A 21,814-nucleotide genomic window follows, 5' to 3' on the forward strand; every position below is an offset into this window, starting at 1 on the left:
AAAATCCAATGTTTAATTTATCATCCAAAAATGTGACAAACACATAAAAAATCGATAAAGAAGGGGAAAGATTTATTAATTGCAGCATTATTTTTTTAAAGAGCAGTAAATTTAATAGGGATTGAATTTTGAACATTGAAAATTGCACCAATAGTTTCCAGGATATCACGATAGGAAAAATGTAAACTTATTAGATAACACTGTGAAAAAACTCTTTTATCATAACATTTATTTTCTATCGACTGTAACAACTCAACAAAGTAAAAAAAGAAAGCTGTTGAAAAATTCAGCTCCTCAAAATTAGTTTTGCAGGGGTGCTTTTTTGCGCAAAAAAAATTGATTGTTTCTATACAAAATTTTCAAAAGGTCCTATCTGCATGACGGATAGGTTGTTTTGAAAATTTAATCTAGATTTTTCGAAAAATTCTCATAACTTGAACTCGTTTGCAAATTTGATTTGGCATCTAATAATAATTTTAGCCATTTTGGTTGACAATATTTTCAATTTTTTTTTCAAAAATACCATACACATCTCCGGTTCCAGATTTTGCACCACCCTAAATTCTAGCATAAATGAGGCATTTTTTAGTCCCCTTAAACCTATTAGAAAAAAAATCGACCTATTAGAAAAAATAATAAATGCTAATTTTGGGAATAAAACTTTTTATTATCAAAAGTCAAATAAAAATCGGATTTTTTCCGTGCACATTTTTTTTCAACTGGAAAGTTCTAAAAATAACCTTTGTCGAAGACACCAAATCCTTCAAAAAATCTCTTCTCAAGAAAAAGATTTTTGAATATTCATTTGCAATTTTTTTATGGCCAGCCCGCAAAACTGTATATAATGTTGTATGAAAAAATTATGCAAATTTGCTTCATTTGGAATAGGGTATGCATGGACTTATTTTCAACTACATAAAAAATACAAAATTGAAAATCTTGAAAAAAAATCAGAAATTCTAGAAAGTTACTCAACTGTTAAATGTGTAAAAAATAGTCATAGTGAATTAAATTTGCCGTGGCGAATTTTATGTCATTTAAATAAAAGTTTTACTATTGATGGATGGGTTTAGAAAGAGCTTTACGTCTATTTGTCTGTGATTGGACCTTCAGAATCTTGTCAGATTTGACATTTGATCTCACAACTTGACATTTTATGACAGTAAACGGTTCAGTTTAGTTGAGGTATGATATATTTGGGCACCCTGAACACGCTCCATTCAAAAGTGAATTTCCTGCCAATAAATAAAAATTTCGGGTAAAAATGCTGCGGAATCCTCTGAAGCAACCATGCGCACACCTTTATTTTTGCTTTCTCATAAGTAAACGTGGGTGCGCATGGTTGCTTAGGATACTTCCATACTCGAAATTTATAATTTTTTTTGTTGGCTGGAAATTAGCTAAACTTCAATTCTATCGATTGTAGCGTGTTCAGGGAACCCAAATCTATCATACCTTGACGAAACTGAAGCGTTTACTGACATCAACTTCTAAATTGTCGAGTTGTGTCTTAAATATCTTTGCCTTATTGGAAAGGTATTAATAAAAATTAAAATTTTCTGATATAATCTACGAAGTGTTATACTGAAAAGATTATTTATGTGACAAATTTTACTCTCACGATGAATGTCAAAACGAGTCGAAATTACTGAGATCCAATTTAGATTAGATCACAAGTCTGTCACATGCGCCCATACTCTAACGAATACCGGCTCCGTCCTGCCCCAAATATCAATTTGCGGCAATTTCCATCTAAATTTACCAGTGTCAATTGATTTATCCAATTCGAGTGCTGGCTCAAATTGCCACCGCGCGAATCTGCTTTTATAACAAAAACAAACATTAATTTAAAACCGCGGCAGCAGTGGCGTCTGGTATTTTCGAGGTAAACACAAAAATAAAAATAAAAATTTGCACTGTCTTAAGAATCCTTTTTTTTTCGGTTGATTCGTTTTGCAAAAATATACACAAACACGCCTTCTTCCGAAAGGCCAAGTCACCAGTTCCGACGCGGGCAAGGCAAGACAAGGTTATTGGTTGGTGTGTGCAGTAAAATTAATGGCACCTCTTTTTTTGCGGGTGCAGCGCCAAGATAAATACCGTAACACATTTGTGCGCGTTTTTTGTGTGTTTACACGCACGAATACGGCGAGGAGAGATACTACGGAACGGTGCTTCAAATTTGCGTTTTTTTTTTCTTTAAAAAAATCTATGAAGGAGACAAATCTTCTAAATAAAATAAAAATGTATAATTGATGTAAAGTTGATGCAATTTTACATACAATTACAGTAAAGTTTACATGACCTTTAAAATCGCGGTTTTTTACTATGACTTCTCTTAAAAACTTGAAAAAAATTACGGAAAAATCTTCCACCAGGGACGACGATCCCCGCCAGACCAAAGCGACAGTCCAAAGTCCACCTCGCGCGAAGATCGCGACGGATTCGCAAAAAAAGGTACAAAAAACGTTCACATGTGATCGAGGCGTGATCAACGAGAAGATCGTTTAGCGCAATGCATCGCGGTGGTATGTGTAGAATGTTTCGTCCATACAAGCTTACTCAAAGGTTAGGGAGATCTCTTATCGGGCAAGAGTGTCCTAAATACCATAACTTTGGGATATTTTTTGTCTTTTTTGGGATATTGTCTACGTGACTTTGCATATTTGGACGAACCTCGCGTGGACAGTCCATGACCGATTTCAATCATCCGGATTTGTTGGACGTCATTCGGGAAGTCGACGCGCAAACAGTTTGGAACTAGTAAACATCTGCTGATTAGGTGGGCTGAACTACGTCGAAAGAACCGTTTTCACGTTTCAGAACGTCAGCTTCAAAACCGCATCAGCAAGTCCTCCTTTCCTGATAGTAGCTAGTGTGCGGTGGAACTAGTTTGCTCTAGGATTAAACCGGTGCCGGTGCCAAAGTGGCGACTGGTAGGCGTCTTTCAACGAGGCACTTGATTCGCGCTTGGTTGCATCAGCGAAACGTCACAGCCGAGATAGGAGGAGGGAGCCAGCTTTTTCCAAGTCATGCTGAAGCAGGTCAACTGTGAGAGTACTATACAATATATATTCGCAGGAAGTCTCTCTCTCTCTCTCTTTCTCTGATAAGAAAGGATGCTGTTTGAGCTGGTTTCGCGGAATCGGTTGAGCGATTTTAAAATGGGAAGCATTTCACCACCGTGAGCCATGTGGGATTTACAAATTTAGTACACGTACTAAATATAGTCTTTTCTTTTGTGAGGGAGGGTGATATTTTTGGAAGATCATGGCCAAGTTTCTAGAAAGGGCTTGGGAATTGTATAATCCCTGAGTGCTCGAAGGCGACCTGCTCTACACTCACCTATATCTTATCGCTACTAATTAAGGCAGTTAAATCCCAAGCCCAGTAATTTACAAGCCCCACAACCTTGTCTATTCAGGCTCGAACCAAACTGAAAAAACGTGTGTGTACGTGACCATTAACACATACCACGAGCACGTCACGTTTGCAGGAATTGCGCGCCGGACAAGTATTCGCGATAACAAGGGTACTACACTGAAATGGAGAGTCTCGGACTAGAACCTTTCAACGTGGTGGGTGCATCGCGGTTACCTAACCCATTTGATGAGAAATTGATTGACGGGGTTAAACAGTACAAATGCAAATCATGATGAAACTGCATGCTAACTTAAATTGCCACTAGATGTCGTGTTACGCAATAGCTTAAATTGCATGCAACTTCATACTTTATCTACTCGCCACCAGATGTCACTAACGGTCTCCTTTCCTTTCTCTCCAGTATCGCAGGTACTGCTGGCGCCGTGGTAACATGCCCGCTGGAAGTGGTCAAAACGCGTCTCCAAAGTTCGTCCGCCTCGTTCATCAGCGTGCCGCCGCGTATCGTGACCGATCATCACGGCGCCGGTAAGTTGTCCTCGTCGTCGTGCGGATCGAACGAGCATCTGCGCAGCAACAGCAACTCCGCCGAGCACCATTCCAGACAGCGGGTATGCGCTAGCACGCTGCTGAGCCGCCGCCGGCCATCGGTATGTATTGAGAGTATAGATAGTAGAGGAGATAAGCGTGCGTCAGCTGAGAACACTTGGTTGACTTCATCAATCATCTCATTGTCGTCGTCCCACGCACGAAAGCGATTTGGTGGTGTTGGAGGGAAGAAGGGAGCGTTCTTTTATTACGTAACGCAGTAGGGGGGGAGGGGGGGTCGGAGGCCATGTTACGCTCCATACAAAATTTTTAAAATTTGTATGGAAATTTTGTTACGAGGGGGGGGGGAGGGGGTCTAAAAGTCCGATTTTTCGCGTTACGTAATAAAAGAACGCTCCCGAAGCAATCAGGTCGTTCGATCTCTAATAATAACTTTTTGTTAGAGAGTTGGGACAAGTTTGTCCCTAGAGGTTGTCCTTGTTCCAAAGTTTTTTTTTGAGATTCGAAGTTTACAAAAATACAAAAATTCCAAGTTTACAAATATATAAAAATTCGAAGTTTACAAAAATACAAAAATTCCAAGTTTAAAAAAAAAATTGAAGTTTACAAAAATACAGAAAAATGAAGTTTACAAAAATTCCAAGTTTACAATTATATAAAAATTCGAAGTTTACAGAAAAACAAAAATTCCAAGTTTATAAAAATATAAAAATCCGAAGTTAAGAAAAATACAAAAATTTGAAGTTTACAAAAAATTTAAAGTTTACAAAAATACAAAAATTTTAAGTTTACAGAAAAACAAAAATTCCAAGTTTACAAAAATATAAAAATTCGAAGTTTAGAAAAATATTAATCCGAAGTTTACAAAAATACAAAAATTTTAAGTTTACAAAAATTCGAAGTTTACAAAAATACAAAAATTCGAAGTTTACAAAAATACAAAAATTCAAAGTTTACAAAAATACAAAAATTCAAAGTTTACAGAAATACAAAAAATCGAATTTTACAAAAATAAAAAAAAATCGAGGTTTACAAAAATAAAAAAATTGAAGTTTGCAAAAATACAAAAAATCGAAGTTTACAAAAATATAACAATTCGAAGTTCACAAAAATACAAAACATTGAAGTTTATAAAAATACAAAATTTCGAAGTTTACAAAAATATAAAAATTCGAAGTTTACAAAAATACAAAACATTGAAGTTTACGAAAATACAAAAATTCGAAGTTTACAAAAATACAATAATTCGAAGTTTACAAAAAACAATAATTCGAAGTTTACAAAAATACAAAAAATCGAAGTTTACAAAAATACAAAAATTCAAAGTTTACAGAAATTCAAAAATTTGAAGTTTACAAAAATAAAAAAATAAAGGTTTACAAAAATACAAAATTTGAAGTTACAAAAATACAAAAATTGAAGTTTGCAGGAATACTAAAATTCGAAGTTTACAAAAATACAAAAATTCAAAGTTTACAAAAATACAAAAATTTTAAGTTTACAGAAATACAAAAAATCGAATTTTATAAAAATAAAAAAAAATCGAGGTTTACAAAAATAAAAAATTTGAAGTTTACAAAAATACAAAAATTCGAAGTTTACAAAAATATAACAATACGAAGTTCACAAAAATACAAAACATTGAAGTTTATAAAAATACAAAATTTCGAAGTGTACAAAAATATAAAAATTCGAAGTTTACAAAAATACAAAACATTGAAGATTACGAAAATACAAAAATTCGAAGTTCACAAAAATACAATAATTCGAAGTTTACAAAAAACAATAATTCGAAGTTTACAAAAATACAAAAAATCGAAGTTTACAAAAATACAAATATTCAAAGTTTACAGAAATTCAAAAATTTGAAGTTTACAAAAATAAAAAAATAAAGGTTTACAAAAATACAAAAATTGAAGTTTGCAGGAATTCTAAAATTCGAAGTTTACAAAAATACAAAAATTCAAAGTTTACAAAAATACACAAATTTTAAGTTAACAGAAAAACAAAAATTCCAAGTTTACAAAAATATAAAAATTCGAAGTATAGAAAAATATACAAATTCGAAGTTTACAAAAATACAAAAAATTGATGTTTACAAAAATTTGAAGTTTACAAAAATACAAAAATTCGAAGTTTACAAAAATACAAAAAATCAAAGTTTACAGAAATACAAAATTTCGAATTTTACAAAAATAAAAAAAAATCGAGGTTTGCAAAAATACAAAATTTGAAGTTTACAAAAATACAAAAATTCGAAGTTTACAAAAATATAACAATTCGAAGATGACAAAAATACAAAACATTGAAGTTCATTAAAATACAAAATTTCGAAGTTTACAAAAATATAAAAATTCGAAGTTTACAAAAATACAAAACATTGAAGTTTACAAAAATACAAAAATTCGAAGTTTACAAAAATAGAAAATATCGAAGTTTACAGGAATACAAAAATTCGAAGTTTACAGGAATACAAAAATTCGAAGTTTACAAAAATACAAAATTTGAAGCTTACAAAAATACAAAAAAATTTAGTTTACAAAAATACAAAAATTGGAAGTTTACAAAAATTCCAAGTTTACAAAAATATAAAAATTCAAAGTTTACAAAAATACAAAAATTCCAAGTTTATAAAAATATAAAAATTCGAAGTTAACCAAAATACAAAAAATTTAAGTTTACAAAAATTTCCAAGTTCACATAAATATAAAAATGTCAAAGTTTACAAAATGGACAAAATGGACAAAATTGTCAAAATTGACAAAATGGACAAAATGGACAAAATGGACAAAATTGACAAAATTGCGAAAATTGACAAAATTGACAAAATAGACAAAATGGACAAAATGGACAAAATGGACAAAATTGACAAAATTGACAAAATGGACAAAATGGACAAAGTGGACAAAATGGACAAAATGGACAAAATGGACAAAATGGACAAAATGGACAAAATGGACAAAATGGACAAAATGGACAAAATGGACAAAATGGACAACGTGGACAAAATGGACAAAATGGACAAAATGAACAAAATGGACAAAATGGACAAAATGGACAAAATGGACAAAATGGACAAAATGGACAAAATGGACAAAATGGACAAAATGGACAAAATGGACAAAATGGACAAAATGGACAAAATTGACAAAATGGACAATATGGACAAAATGGACAATATGGACAACGTGGACAAAATGGACAAAATGGACAAAATGGACAAAATGGACAAAATGGACCAAATTGACAAAATGGACAAAATGGACATAATGGACAAAAAAGAATTTTCCGATTGACATATTCAGTGACATATTTGTCCCCAGAAGCTAACGCCCTTGTACGAACATTTTTGAAATTTGAACTTTGTGGGTTATCTCCGCTTGAGGACACTACCTCCCCGCCGAGCTGAACTTGTTGTTCCAAGTCTCAAAACTATTACGAAACGCAACCGAACCAATCCGGCTCCGGCGATCCGGATTACAAACTTCAAATAGAACAAAGTGCGCGCGCCTCGTGTGCTAGAATCGACGTGTGCTCGAGCGTTGTTTACCGGTTCGCGCGAGCTGGATTTCTTTCTGATAAGGGGGCCACAGCGCGGCCATTATTGCTGCTGCTGATGTTAGAGCCTCTATCTTTATTGTGTTGACTTTGAGGCGTTTATTGCATACACGCCGCAGTATTGGAACAGTGATAACCTTTGAGTAGTGGCGATCGTGGACGGTCATCGGGAAACCGGTTCGAACCGCGATCGCACCGGATCGCTTCTTCGAAGCGATGTGTTCTAGAAATCGAACGGACAAGGCTGCAAGTCGCGATCTGGTTTGTGCTGGTGCGCGATTACAAGATCATCCCGTCCGTCATCCACGTCTCACGTCCGTCTGTCAAGTCTGATGAGAGCGTCCGTCGTCTTCCTTGTAGATCCTCGCCATCCCGCAGTGTGGCCTCTCGACGTCGGTCCAGTCGATCTCGATCTGGCAATGCCTGAAGCACATCGTCCAAAACGAGGGCGGTCGCGCCCTGTTTAAGGGCCTCGGGCCGAACATTGTCGGCGTGGCGCCGTCCCGTGCGATCTACTTTTGTGCGTACTCCAAGGCCAAAAATGCGCTGAACACGGTTGGGTAAGTCGATCCCCCGATCATTCCGTTGTCGACGTCCTCTCTACATGAACTTTTGTCTATCCAAAACAGCATCATCCCGGCCAACTCGCCGCTCGTGCACATCATGAGTGCGTCCTGCGCCGGCTTCGTGTCCGCCACGCTCACCAACCCGATCTGGTTCGTCAAGACGCGCCTCCAGCTGGACTACAACGCCAACGCGAAGCAGTCCGTGTCGGAGTGCGTACGCCGGATCTACGCGACGCAGGGCCTGACCGGGTTCTACAAGGGCATCACCGCCAGCTACGTCGGAATCTCCGAGACGGTCATCCACTTTGTGATCTACGAGGCGCTCAAGAAGAAACTGGTACGTATCCTCGGAACTCGCCGGCACCCATTAACCATAAACCATCTCTCTCTTATAGTTCTTGTATGTGTTCGCTTACTTGCTAATCCTAATCATGGCGAGGGTGGTGGTGCGTGACCCGCACCGTCCCCGCGCCGAAACCATGAACTCACCTCATCTTGCATGGGGTTGAAGCGGGCCCTTTTTATGTCCAGCAAGCGCAATGTCTTGCTACAAACTTGTGTTGTGTCCAAAAAAAAAACTCTTTGGCTGAGTCGAGCTGAGGCCGCTGATTGCGCACGATTGGTCACATTCCATTCCAAGCGAAAAAAATAATACAGCCTGATGTGAAATGGAATCAGTCGTAAGAATCGATGGTAATTTGCTCAACATAAAATTCTCGTATACACAGTCATAGTTTTGTAGGTTGTCACGTCACACACACAAAAAATCTCGGTGCATGTGCCCGTCGTCGCCATCGTCATCGCCGTCGTCACCTGGTCCCGATCCCGGAGAATCAGAGAAGTCACGGATGTCCCACGGATGTTCGATGTATGTGCAGAGTATGAACTAAAAAGAAACGTAAAATCAGTATCTCAGGGGCATGTTGCAATGGGCGGCAGCGAACCGACGGACTTGCTCTGTATCTTGTAAGAGATAAGACAAGTCCCCACACGCTGGACAGGCTCTGTACGTGAAAGGAAATTGACCTTTTTGCCTCGGGTGAGCCGAGCGCGAAACTTGTTTTGGTATCATACTTTGTTGTAGAGCTTGGGACTAGTTTGGTCGTTGAATTTAAATAAGCTTTCTTGAGACTTTCTTTGGATGTACTTGTAGAATAGAATTATGTGGTTACATTACTTTCCCATTTTTGGCGACACCAACGATGTTAATTTTTGAAAGCATCAAAAAGGATTTGAATTTATTTTCGGCATCGTTCCCACATTGTCAAAATGTCTTTCAAATATATTTACTCATTTCTCTGATATCTAATATACAGATATCCCACGACAGCCATAATGCCATATTTTTTATGAAGAAATTCATTTTCATCGAATCTTATTATTTGTGAGATACAGCCTCAGAAATTAATTGTCCGATTTTCAATGTTACAGATAGAGAGAACATAGTTGAAATTTTCTCAAATATTCTCCTCAAAAATATTTTTTTCAGGAGTGTTCTGCCGTTCTACGCATAATTGTCCCATGTTCAATAAAGTGCAACTGAGAAAAACGCGATTTAAATTAAATTAAAAAAAAACATAAAAAATTGACCTAGAAATTTTTAAATGTATTCCTAAAAGTAGCCATAACAAGAAAACAGTACATACTATCAAAAAAAAAAAAAAAAAATAGTGCTTTTCGATTTTAAATTCAATTTTGCTTTAAAAATTGATTTTTAATTTTTTTTGTCAGCATTTTCAATATTTTCAGAAAAAATACACTATTTTAATAAAAAAAAAAATACGTATTATGGGTCATCAACTTTTAGTCATTAAAAGTTCAATAAAAATGGATGATTTTTTTTCCGTGTGAGACTTATTTTTTCTGAAAAGTCCTAATAACCTACAACTTTGCCGAAGAGGGACCATCCATAAACCACGTGGACACTTATTTGAAATCTCAGACCATGGTCCCAGACGCCAAATCGAATATAAAATCAGATTAGATTTTGATTTGTAAGATGCCATTTTGCATCATTAGTTTGTCCATATAATTTTCCATACAAATTTGGCAGCTGATATATGAAAATCTGTATCTATTGAAGGATTTTTTTGATCGATTTGGTGTCTTCGGCAAAGTTGTAGGTATAGGTAAGGACCACACTGAAAAAAAATGTTAAAAATTGTTGGTGATTTTTAATTTGATTTTTTGTCACTAAAACTTGATTTGCAAAAAAACACTATTTTTATTTTTTTTTCTGATATGTTTTGGGGACATTAAAAGCCAGCTTTTCAGAAATTTCCAGAACGGGCAAACAAATCATTGATCGAGTTATGAATTTTTGAATCAGTACTGATATTTAAAAAAATCGAAATATTGGCCGCAAAAATGTTTCGTTTTCATTATTACTCTATTCTATTTTTTTTTACTGAGCTTAAATTGAAATTTTAGTACTTTTCCGGTTCTGAATGTTGCTCATTAACTTGGTTGATCGGAAAAGATTCGAATGCCTCAAAACTTACAATAACATCAATATTTCCAATTTAAGTTGTGATAAATATATCTTCGACATCCATTGAGGTATTTTAGATATTATTTTGAGTTTCCTATTTTTTTTAATACGTTTTTTGTAATTTTGTAATTTGACCCGGAATAACACACTTGGACATTTGTCTATTTCAAATCTCAACTTCGACAAAAATCAACATTTATCAAAAATATAAAAAAATGATTTCTGGACCAGATTTTTAAAATTATTGAAATTCAAAATCAAGGCACACATGAAATTTAAACAAAGTCTCCAAATTTCTCGAAAAAAAAAATAATATAGGTAAAAAGTGTATTTAAAAAAAACGGAAAGGCTTAAAAATTCCAACACAAAGTCGTATGGAAAATGAGATTTTAATTAATTGCTCTCATATTATGGATTTCAACCTATGGCTCCAAGAATATCAATACGATCCAAATGAGTCGTTCATTAGGATTTATAAATCTTTTGGAGTGTTTTCCAAAACCGGAAATGTTTTAGTTTTTTAAAGTCCTTTTCAACTTTTCAACTAAATAATTTGAAGCTTAATTAAATATGAGACGGCAGTTTCAAGTACAGTCCAGACTCGATTATCCGAAGTTCGATTATTCGAAGGTTTGTATGGGATAATAAAAAAATACATTTTTTCAATATTTCATCATCGCCATTTTGGTCGCCATCTTGGATTTAAAACTCTAAATTACTTTATAGTTGTTTAAGGGCCATAATTAAGCTCAACAATCAAAAATAAGACAACGAAATAGTAGTTTATGCAACAAGTTGCAACGAGTTCCATACAAGATTTTTTTGCAATTCCGAAAAACACCCATTGAGTGAAATTTTATGTCAAATTTTCATGTATTTTGTCAATAAATCGTTTGAATCAAAAAAATGTTGAAAAGTGTTACTTTTCGAAACAAGTGCTGAAAAGTTCAACTTTTCAGCACTCATTTCAGTGCTGAAAAGTAGAACATTTCAGCATTTATTTTGAAAAATGTTGCTATTCGATTCTGTTATTTTTTGCAATTCCGTCGTGAAACTACTTACTTTTCCTGTCATTCTTGAACGACGAAATAGCCTACTTTTCTGTATCAAAAATAACAGAATCGAATAGCAACATTTTTCAAAAAAAAAGCTGAAATGTTCTACTTTTCATCACTGAAATGGGTGCTGAAAAGTTGAACTTTTCAGCACTTGTTTCGAAAAGTAACACTTTTCAACATTTTTTTGATTCAAACGATTTATTGACAAAATACTTGAAAATTTGACATAAAATTTCACTCAATGGGTGTTTTTCGGAATTGCAAAAAATGTTGTATGGAACTCGTTGCAAAACTTGATTTTTTCAGCACTCTTCGTATTTATCCAACTCGGTGAACCTCGTTGGATAAATGTACGACTCGTGCTGAAAAAATCCTCTTTTTGCAACTTGTTGCATAAACTACTATTTCGTGATTCCATTATCCGAAGTTTCGATTATCCGAAGTGAAATTTTGCCAACACCCTTTGGATAATCGAGTCTGCACTCTGTATTAAGTAGGTATTAAGAAAAACAGCAATCTGAGAAAAACTTAAGGCGTCACCCATAATATTTCTTGTTAGGATTTCGCGCAAGATTTCAAAATTTAAGAACAATGATTCTTTTGTAGTTTTTCACTAATTCAACAGATTTTGTTTAATGCTGTCCAAAATTTGACTAGAGTTGATGGAATACAGTTTTTTTTTACCAGATCTCACCTCAAGTCAAGTCGTTCAGACAAATTTGAAGAAAGGAAGCAAAAAGGTCAACCGAACACCCGTACAAGCCACCACCCTCGGATACCGTCTCCTTCCGAGACTGTTCCGAAGCCAGTTTTATTATTCGCACATGCCCCGCCCCGTTTTGTACCGCTAAATTTCTCGTCTGTGTATTTCTTTTCCCTATTTTTTAGTCTCTGTCGTGCGCACACATCGCTCTCGATCTTCGTCCTTCATCTGTGTCTATGTTGTGTGTGTGCGTGCGTGTTTGTGCTCGAGGGGAGTTGTCCCCAAATGTCCTCTCCCGCGAAAAATGACACCCGCATCTAGTATGAGTTTTACATATATATTTTATTTATAAACCTACCTCATTTAATCAATCGATTCCCAAAACAAAAGGCATCTGTTTGTTGTCCTTCATTTTGCGCTGCGCTCACGCCCCCGGACCAGGGGTCACACGTCTCAATCGTTTGACCCCTCCCGGCGGACTTTCAGCCAGCGGTCAATACGCCAACCAACCTCTTCAAGGTATCGCCGAGCCTGTTTTTGTCTAATCTCGTCCGTTCGCTCTTCACCACCTGTACAGAACGAGATGCGCGACACCAGCCCAGGAGACGACAAGACTTCGCGCGACTTTCTGGAGTTTATGGCGGCCGGGGCGACCTCCAAGACGATCGCGTCGGTGGTGGCGTACCCGCACGAGGTGGCCCGGACCCGGTTGCGCGAGGAGGGCAACAAGTACCGCAGCTTCTGGCAGACGATTCACACGGTGTGGAAGGAGGAGGGCAAGGCGGGACTGTACCGGTGAGTTGGAGTTGGTCAACCCTCGGTTGAAGACGTTGTGCTAATAAATTCGTGTTAATTAATTTTAGTGGCCTCGGCACGCAGCTGGTCCGACAGATCCCGAACACGGCCATTATGATGGCCACGTACGAGGCCGTCGTGTACGTGCTGTCCAACCAGTTCAACAACCCGGCCGGCAACCTGATGGTGGGCAACTGAGAGCAGGCCGATGGCGGCGGGACCGATACTGGCTATCGGTTCCCGGCGCTGGCCACGCTGCTTGAACGCGCTCGCGTTGCCGAGGAGGAGGACGTCGTCACCTCGGGGACCACCGCCTTCGAGGTCGAGCTCGAGTCGGCGTTCATTGTACATTGTATTAGTGATTTCTTCGTAGATCTGTAAGGATCTACCGCGGAAGGTACGAACGAACGCGTGAGGAGGGAGGGTCATTGGATTGTTGTTTTTTTACACGCGCGCCCTCCGCAGAGAAAAATTGTTAAACATATTTATATACACAAACACTCAATTGATTATTATATTTCTCAAAAATGCGAACAAAATTCTGTAGTTTGTAAGAAAAGCGCAAACACATCGAGCGTTGGTTTCGATGATTTCGCCAAATTTCCTGTTGTACAAGTGAGAAAAGATTACAAAAAAAGAACACACACAAAAATCTTGAACGATTGTGAGACTGACTGTGAAATTTTGTTTTGTTTTTGCAAAATGTTAGTTTAACTTGTTTTTGTTTCGTTTATTCGCATATTATTTTCGGTTCTACGGAAAAGAGAGATTTTTTTTCTGTTTGCAATCCCTAATTTGCTTCGCCCGCTAGTTTGTAAGCAATTCACCCCAAATTAGTCAAGAAGCACCAAGTCGCTTGAAAAAATTATATTAATTTTTGACTCGGGCTTCCTTAATTCACATGTAATGCTTTATCGTAAAACAAAACCTTCTAGTTCAAATAAATACGCAATAGAAACTCCAAGTCGACCAAATCAAAGGGAAAGGGGGGCATCTTCCAACTGCAACGCGAGCCAATTAACGCACATCTAGAGCACTTTTAGGGATTCTGATTTGTGGTTAATTGAGAGAGCTGATTGTCAGGGTGGTCACTTAAGTCCAGAATTCAAGAAAACAAAATAATCTCAAAATTAATCGCAAAAAATACAAAACTCACTTCTAAAAACATGTGTGAAAAAACTGCATAAAGTGATCAACTCTTGTTATTTTAATTTTTATATTTTTAGCTTTGATTTGTCAAACATGAAAAAATTACAAAAATATCAAAATTACTCGAAAATAAAAATCTGCCAAAATTAAAAAAAAAGCAAAAAGCATAATTTGCTAAAAATAACAAAATTTGAAAAAAAAATAACATAATTTGTCAAAAAATAACAAAATTTGAAAAAATAGCAAAATTTGTAAAAAAATAACAAATTCTGTAAAAAAATGTAAAAAATATTAAAAATAACATAATTTGTTAAAAATAGCATAATTTGTCATTTTTGCTTGCTAATTTTTACAAATTTTGTTATTTTTGACACACTTTGTTAATTGTGACTAATTTTGTTTTTTTTTACTTATTTTGTAAAATTTAACAATTTTTGTTATTTTTGACACATTTTGTTATTTTTTTTGACAAATTTTGTTAATTCCAACAGTTTTTATTTTATTTTATCACGATTTGTTAAGTGTTATTTTTGATAAATTTTGTTATTGTTGTTAAATTTAGCTTTTTTTAACAATTTTTTTTAATTCTGACAGAGTTTGTTATTTTTGACACATTTTGGTAATTGTGACAAATTATGTTATTTTTGACTTATTTTGTTAATTTTAACAAATGGTGTTATTTTTGACGCATTTTACCTAGAATATTTTTTCACAAATTTTGTTATTTTGACAAATTTAGCAATTTTCAAAAAAAAATTGTTTTTATTTTTTACATAACATGTTATTTTTGACAGATTTTGTTATTTCTAACAAATTTTGTTATTGTTGTTAAATATTGTTTTTTGTTGTCAAATTTAGTAAATTTTGAAAAATTTCGTTTTTTTACAAATTTTTTTAATTTTGACAAATTTTGTTAATGTTGACTAACTTTGTTAATTTTGACAAATTTTGTTAATGTTGACGAACTTTGTTAATTTTGACAAACTTTGTTTTTGTCAATTTGTTATTTTTGTTAATTTTGATTTTTTTTGTTAATTTTGACTTTTTTTTTTAAATTTTGACACATTTTATTAATCTTATAAAAAAGTAATTTTAGACATTTTTTTTATTTTTAAAATTTTTATTATTTTTGACAAATTTTGTTATTTTTTGTGAAATTTTGTTATTTTGACATATTTTGCTATTTTGACATATTTTGCTATTTTGACATATTTTGCTATTTTGACATATTTTGTATTTTTTAACAAATTGTTATTGTACAAGCTTTGTTGTTTTTGACAATTTTATTTTACGGACTTGTTATTCTTTTTACAAATTTTGTTATTTTTGAATTAATTTGTTAGTTTTGACATTTTTTTTTAAATTTTCGGTTTTATGTAATTTTGGAAAAGTTTTGTAATTTTTCACAAATTTAATAATTTTTGACAAATTTTGTGATTTCAGACATTTCTTTTATTTTTGCCATTAATGATTTTTATGCTGTTATAGGACGCGTTTTTTCTTTTGTTTTTCGAACAGTTTTAGAAGATTTCAAATCCTATTAATTTTCTGAAAATATGAGAGCAAACAGAAAATTTCAATAAATAAATTTCAGTGGCCACCCTGCCAGATTTTGATTTGTGATTGATGAAAAGAGAAATCTGATTGCGCACAGCACAAAAGAAATCATTTGAACTGGAAGTGTGCAGAATGAAGCGCTAGTAAAGTGAACGGAAATTACAGTTTTTGTACGGCTTCTTACAATTGTTGTTTTGTAAATATTAGGTTTCTAGCACTAGAACACTCATACTGGTACTTGAGCGTAGAGTGAATTGGTTAAAGCAACTTTTAGTCAGTTGATTTTCTCGGCTGGGCAAAACTTGTTTACTAGCAGCATTTATGTATACTTGTTTAGTATTTTGGTAATGAAAGTAAATTTTGGGTTCTAAAAAGCACAGAAAATCTGCGGGAAAGGGAAATTAGCGACAACAATTTTGCCGGGCTAGAAAATGTCTAGACACTCTGTGATTTACATTATATTAACCATATTATATTTAAGAAAGAGAGTAACAAACAAACTTGTGGTACGCGTATATCAAATAGTCGTATTGTATGTCTTAATCAGGAACAGAAAGGAATTTTGACTAGCATTACCTAGAACTGATTACAGCTCTCGTGAGCCTACCTTTAACCCCCACACTGAAAACAAATTGAAACCGAAATCAAAGCTTCGTCGTAATGTCACAGTGCTTAAACTGAACCTTTCCCACTTAACTTAAAAGGGCGCGATTTTAAACAAAAAAACTAGAAAACACAAATTACGTTAACAAAACAGTTAAAAAAGTACAACGAAAAAAAATCGCATTACAAATAGCAAACAGACAAATACCGAAGAAAGTTGTGCCAAGATTTAGAAGCGTAGTAGCGGAGGTCTGACCTATCTCAACGGCGGCAAAGCCGGCTGACAGTTGACAAAGTGGCGCTGGACGACCGCCAACGTGCGGTCAATGGCCGGCGGCGTTGTCGTTGGGAAGATGAAAAAAAAACGCGCAATTTGAACACGTACTAAAAATGCTAAAGATAGTTTGATGATGGGAAAGGGCGTTTTACACTGAGAGAGATAGAGGGAAAAAAGATATGAAAAAGCGATAAAAAAATAAACACAAATAATTTTATTTATCAAGTTACAAGTGAATTGTACCATTTGAAAAAAGCGTAGATTGTAAGGATAAAATTATACAAAACAGGTAAAGAATACCTGAAAAAACATACATGCAGATATACACGTAATGCTTGAAAAAAAAAAAAAAAAACACTGAATCGGATATTTCCTTTCAAATTGATGAAAAGAAACAAATATTGAGTTGTTTATTTTATGAAATATATAACAATAAAGATAAAAATTATGAGCACACCCTACAATATTTATTATTCCAGAGAAAATCGTCCACATAATTGAATCAATTTCCATAACACTAAACACAATCATCATGACAACAATGAACCGTTTGGTAGGGTATGTCCACGTATCCCGTACAGGAAAATGTGATCTGATCACAGAATCCGCCGCGTTAGATTTTGTACAGTCCAGACTCGATTATCCGAAGTTTCGATTATCCGAAGTGAAATTTTGCCAAGGCCTTCGGATGATCGAGTCTGGACTGTAATACATTTTCGGGTTTTCTTAGATGTACAGTAGCCTGTCCCATTTTGAGGTCATGTCGAGGAATTTCAGGTGCTCACTTCTTAAATGATAGATTATGATGTTAGGAACAATGTTTTCTTAGACAAGAAAAAATAATAAAATACTTTCTCGCACCCCCTAGTCGATTTACTGAAAAAAGTCACTTTTTTGAACAAATTTTCTAAAATCGCTTGGAATCAATACAAAAACTGTTTCGATCAGGTGTGTATTATCTTCAAACGATATGTTTTTGTCCATAGATTAAGATGCACTATCAATATTGGACCAAAATTTAAGTTTTTGGACTCTCCCAGGCGGATTTGTGTCGAAAAAATCGCATTTTTTCGAAACTTTTTTCAGAAATGTGCTTTTATTTTAGGGTGGCCTATTTTTCCCAGTGAAACCAATGCATGCAGCTTGTAGGAAATTTCATGGCGAACATTTTTCTCTCTGAGATTATCCAATTTCGACACTCCAGAGCCGAGATATTTGAGTTTTAGTGAGGAAAAAAGTGCCAATTTTCAAAATTTCTCAGAATTCAGAAGCAAGGCCTACTAATTACACGATGTAGCAAGCATATGTCTCAAAGGTCAAGGTATGCTTTTTTATAGTAATTTTGGCCGCTGAATCCGAATCTGAAATCAAATTTCGTGTAAACAGTGATGTTTTGGAGCTACACCCTTTTGGAATGTTATTTGCGTGTTTAAGAGGCAGTTTTTGTAAATATTGCTCGGTTTGTTCTAGAGGTCGTTTCGAGGTGCTCCGATTTGGATGAACTTTCAGCGTTTGTTTGTCTATACATGAGATGAACTCATGCCAAATATGAGCCCTCTACGACAAAGGGAAGTGGGGTAAAACGGGCATTGAAGTTTGAGGTCCAAAAAACATAAAAAATCATAAAATTGCTCGCATTTTTGTAAAACTTCATCAATTCCAACTCTCTAAGATGCATTCGAAAGGTCTTTTGAAGCACTTCAAAATGAGCCATAGACATCTAGGATTGGTTTAACATTTTCTCATAGCTTTTGCAAATTACTGTTGAAAATGTTTTTTTTTTAACTTCAATATCTTTTTGCAACAGCCAGCAACACTCATACTCTTTTAGTTCAAAAGTTAGGAAATTTCATGGACTATAAGCCTACGGTAATAACTCTTTGGCCAATCGCAGTTTTTCTCATAGTTTTTCGATTTTTCTATAACAAACATTTTACAACGTTAGTTAATGCCCTGTAGGCATCCATAGCGGCACTTTTTAGTCTCACTTTTGTCATATTCGAAATCCTCGGAAAATTCAAACTTCAAAGCCCGTTTTACCCCACTTCCCTTTGTCGTAGAGGGCTCATATTTGGCATGAGTTCATCTCATGTATAGACAAACAAACGCTGAAAGTTCATCCAAATCGGAGCACCTCGATACGACCTCTAGAACAAATCGAGCAATATTTACAAAAACTGCCTCTTAAACACGCAAATAACATTCCAAAAGGGTGTAGCTCCAAAACATCACTGTTTACACGAAATTTGATTTCAGATTCGGATTCAGCGGCCAAAATTACTATAAAAAAGCATACCTTGACCTTTGAGACATATGCTTGCTACATCGTGTAATTAGTAGGCCTTGCTTCTGAATTCTGAGAAATTTTGAAAATTGGCACTTTTTTCCTCACTAAAACTCAAATATCTCGGCTCTGGAGTGTCGAAATTGGATAATCTCAGAGAGAAAAATGTTCGCCATGAAATTTCCTACAAGCTGCATGCATTGGTTTCACTGGGAAAAATAGGCCACCCTAAATTAAATGAACATTTCTGAAAAAAGTTTCGAAAAAATGCGATTTTTTCGACACAAATCCGCCTGGGAGAGTCCAAAAACTTAAATTTTGGTCCAATATTGATAGTGCATCTTAATCTATGGACAAAAACCTATCGTTTGAAGATAATACACACCTGATCGAAACAGTTTTTGTATTGATTCCAAGCGATTTTAGAAAATTTGTTCAAAAAAGTGACTTTTTTCAGTAAATCGACTAGGGGGTGCGAGAAAGTATTTTATTATTTTTTCTTGTCTAAGAAAACATTGATCCTAACATCATAATCTATCATTTAAGAAGTGAGCACCTGAAATTCCTCGACATGACCTCAAAATGGGACAGGCTAATGTACAGCAATGACTTATATTGACAAGAAAATGCTTGGTACGTTATCTGGCCACAAGACTTTCCGGAAAGCTTTCATCGGACGAAAACAAGATTACCTCGGAATTTTAGAAAAAAATGCACAATATCCCGACATTCAGGAAATTGAATAAAAATTCTAACATTTTCAAAAATTCCTAAACTTCTAAAGTAACGGAAAAATTCCCAGTATCAAACATTCCAGAAAAGTGGAGAATTAAGGACAAAAATCAGAAAAATCCAATTGTAAAAAAGAATGCAAAAACTAAAAACAAATAAAATTCAAAAAATGGAAAAAATTAAAACATTTCCAAAATTTCCACAATTTTCAACAATTCTACAAATTCCATAAAATCTAAACAACATTTTGAAAAACTCCCAAACTTCCAAAGTTACGAAATAATGAAGAAATTCCAAAAATCGGCAATAGGGCGTCCAATTTTCCCGGGATTGAAATTTTCCGGTAAACGAGAAAAATATTTTGTAAATTTCGGGAATTTCGGTGAAAAAAATGCGTAACCGGAAAAGAAGGTGTGAATGCCTGCCACGAACACACAAAAAGTGTTCTAGCGTGTTGCTCGTACTGACTCAGAGCAAGGGTGAGATGGTGCATAAGATCGGTCAAGGCGAATTGCGAATTTCGGGAATTCCGGGAAATTTTTGAAACAGTCATGGAATCTTTGGGAGGGTTCTTTTATTACGTAACGCAAAATTTGGGATTTGATTCAATATTTATAAGAATCAAAATTTCCGGGAGTCTCGAGCAAATTTCCCGGGAATCGAGAGGTCAAAAAATGACCGATTTTCCGCTCGTCATCTTTTGGTCAAATATATCATTCATATTATATTATTTATTGTTCCACGAAAAACTTCACTTCTCTTGTTTTATGTTTTTCTTGTTTTATTTTTAGTATTTAAATTTGCATTTATCTTGTTTAGTATATGTTTGCCTATTATAAAACCTAATATAATTACGTTTTTACAGTCAATTTTACATCTTTTGCTTGTTTGTCACATTTTCTGCTATAGAATGGAACCATTATCATTGAAATTGTAAAAAAAATGCGTAGAGTCATAGTCTAGGACACTACAAAAATTACTCTATACTTCTTATTACTTACAATATAGGAAATGTTAGAAAAAACACACTGCCTAAGTTGACCCCTTAAAAATGACGTTTTTAAAACCATTGACAAAGTCACATAAAACAAGTTAAACTTCCAAGAGTTCTTCTTTCCAATGCTTTTTAAAGATCAAAAATTGGTTGTAAAATAGATTTTTGGCGAATTTTTATATCGAAGCCCGTCTAGAGGCGGGGTTAGGTTGTAGAGGGTTAAGGTGTATTCATATTCATAAGAAATTTGATGGATATCGACATGAATCCATCGATTTTCAGCTACTTTTCAGGAGAATCCTATAAAATCGAAAATAAAGTTGCTCTACACCCCCACGAATATCAGACATGCCAATTTTTTTTGTCTTTATGTTCTCGGAAAATACACCGTGCCTTATGCAGAATTTTCAGCTCACCAAAATGATAAATCATTGGAAAAATCTTTCTAAAGGTGGTCCAGACTTCATGTTCATCCGTGTTTTCAACATCAAGCTTTGACAAGATCATCAAGCTATGTGTCGATATCTCATGACAGGGTTGCCAGATATAACACAACCCACTTCACTCAACTGCTCAGAACATTAGAAAGTGTTGCCAGATTTGCAGAATCTTCCCATCATGTGTTTTTTTTTAAATAAAAATAAAAATAAAGTGAAGTGCATTTCGGATTACAAAGAATAACAAATTTCAGTTGGTTTCAAAGATTTTTATTGCTATGTTCTTCTTGCTGATATGAATTATAATACGGTTCACGGAGCAAAGTGAGACGGGGGGGGGGGGGGGGGGGGGGGGCGGGATAAGGAATGATGTTGGATTATTCCAGGGAGGGGGGGGGGGGGTTTGTTTTTTTCGCAAGCAGGCTAGGGGGTTTTTATTTGCTTTAGCGTGTAATTTTTTTTGTTTCGTAAAGATTTTGATGAGTATTTTTTTTTTCGTTCTTCGTTTCGCAGTGATAGAGAGAGGATTATTGTTTCGTTTGTCTTTGTTTTTTGGAACTTTAGATAGTTTGGCAACTCGCACTTTTTTATGTTTTTAAGGGTGTGTTTGTCTTTTTTTTTTACTTTACTCTTATCAAGCTCGGAACTTGTGTGGGTGTGTTGTGTGGGCATTTCGATGG

General features: G+C 34.9%; 1 protein-coding gene across 1 annotated transcript in view; it reads left to right on the forward strand.

Moving 5' to 3' along the window:
- The window catches only part of LOC120412474 (mitochondrial carrier protein Rim2-like), a 30,136-nt gene extending 13,191 nt beyond the window's left edge, over positions 1-16,945 (forward strand). The window contains exons 2-6 of the mRNA XM_039572963.2: positions 3,785-4,031; positions 7,849-8,048; positions 8,118-8,391; positions 12,884-13,101; positions 13,170-16,945. Coding sequence (XP_039428897.1) covers positions 3,785-4,031; positions 7,849-8,048; positions 8,118-8,391; positions 12,884-13,101; positions 13,170-13,299 — 1,069 coding nt within the window. The 3' untranslated portion in view covers positions 13,300-16,945. The remainder of the gene's footprint in view (positions 1-3,784; positions 4,032-7,848; positions 8,049-8,117; positions 8,392-12,883; positions 13,102-13,169) is intronic.
- Positions 16,946-21,814: the final 4,869 nt, after the last annotated feature.

Source organism: Culex pipiens, chromosome 2 (assembly GCF_016801865.2).
Source record: "Culex pipiens pallens isolate TS chromosome 2, TS_CPP_V2, whole genome shotgun sequence".
In the NCBI taxonomy this organism is placed as follows: domain Eukaryota; kingdom Metazoa; phylum Arthropoda; class Insecta; order Diptera; family Culicidae; genus Culex; species Culex pipiens.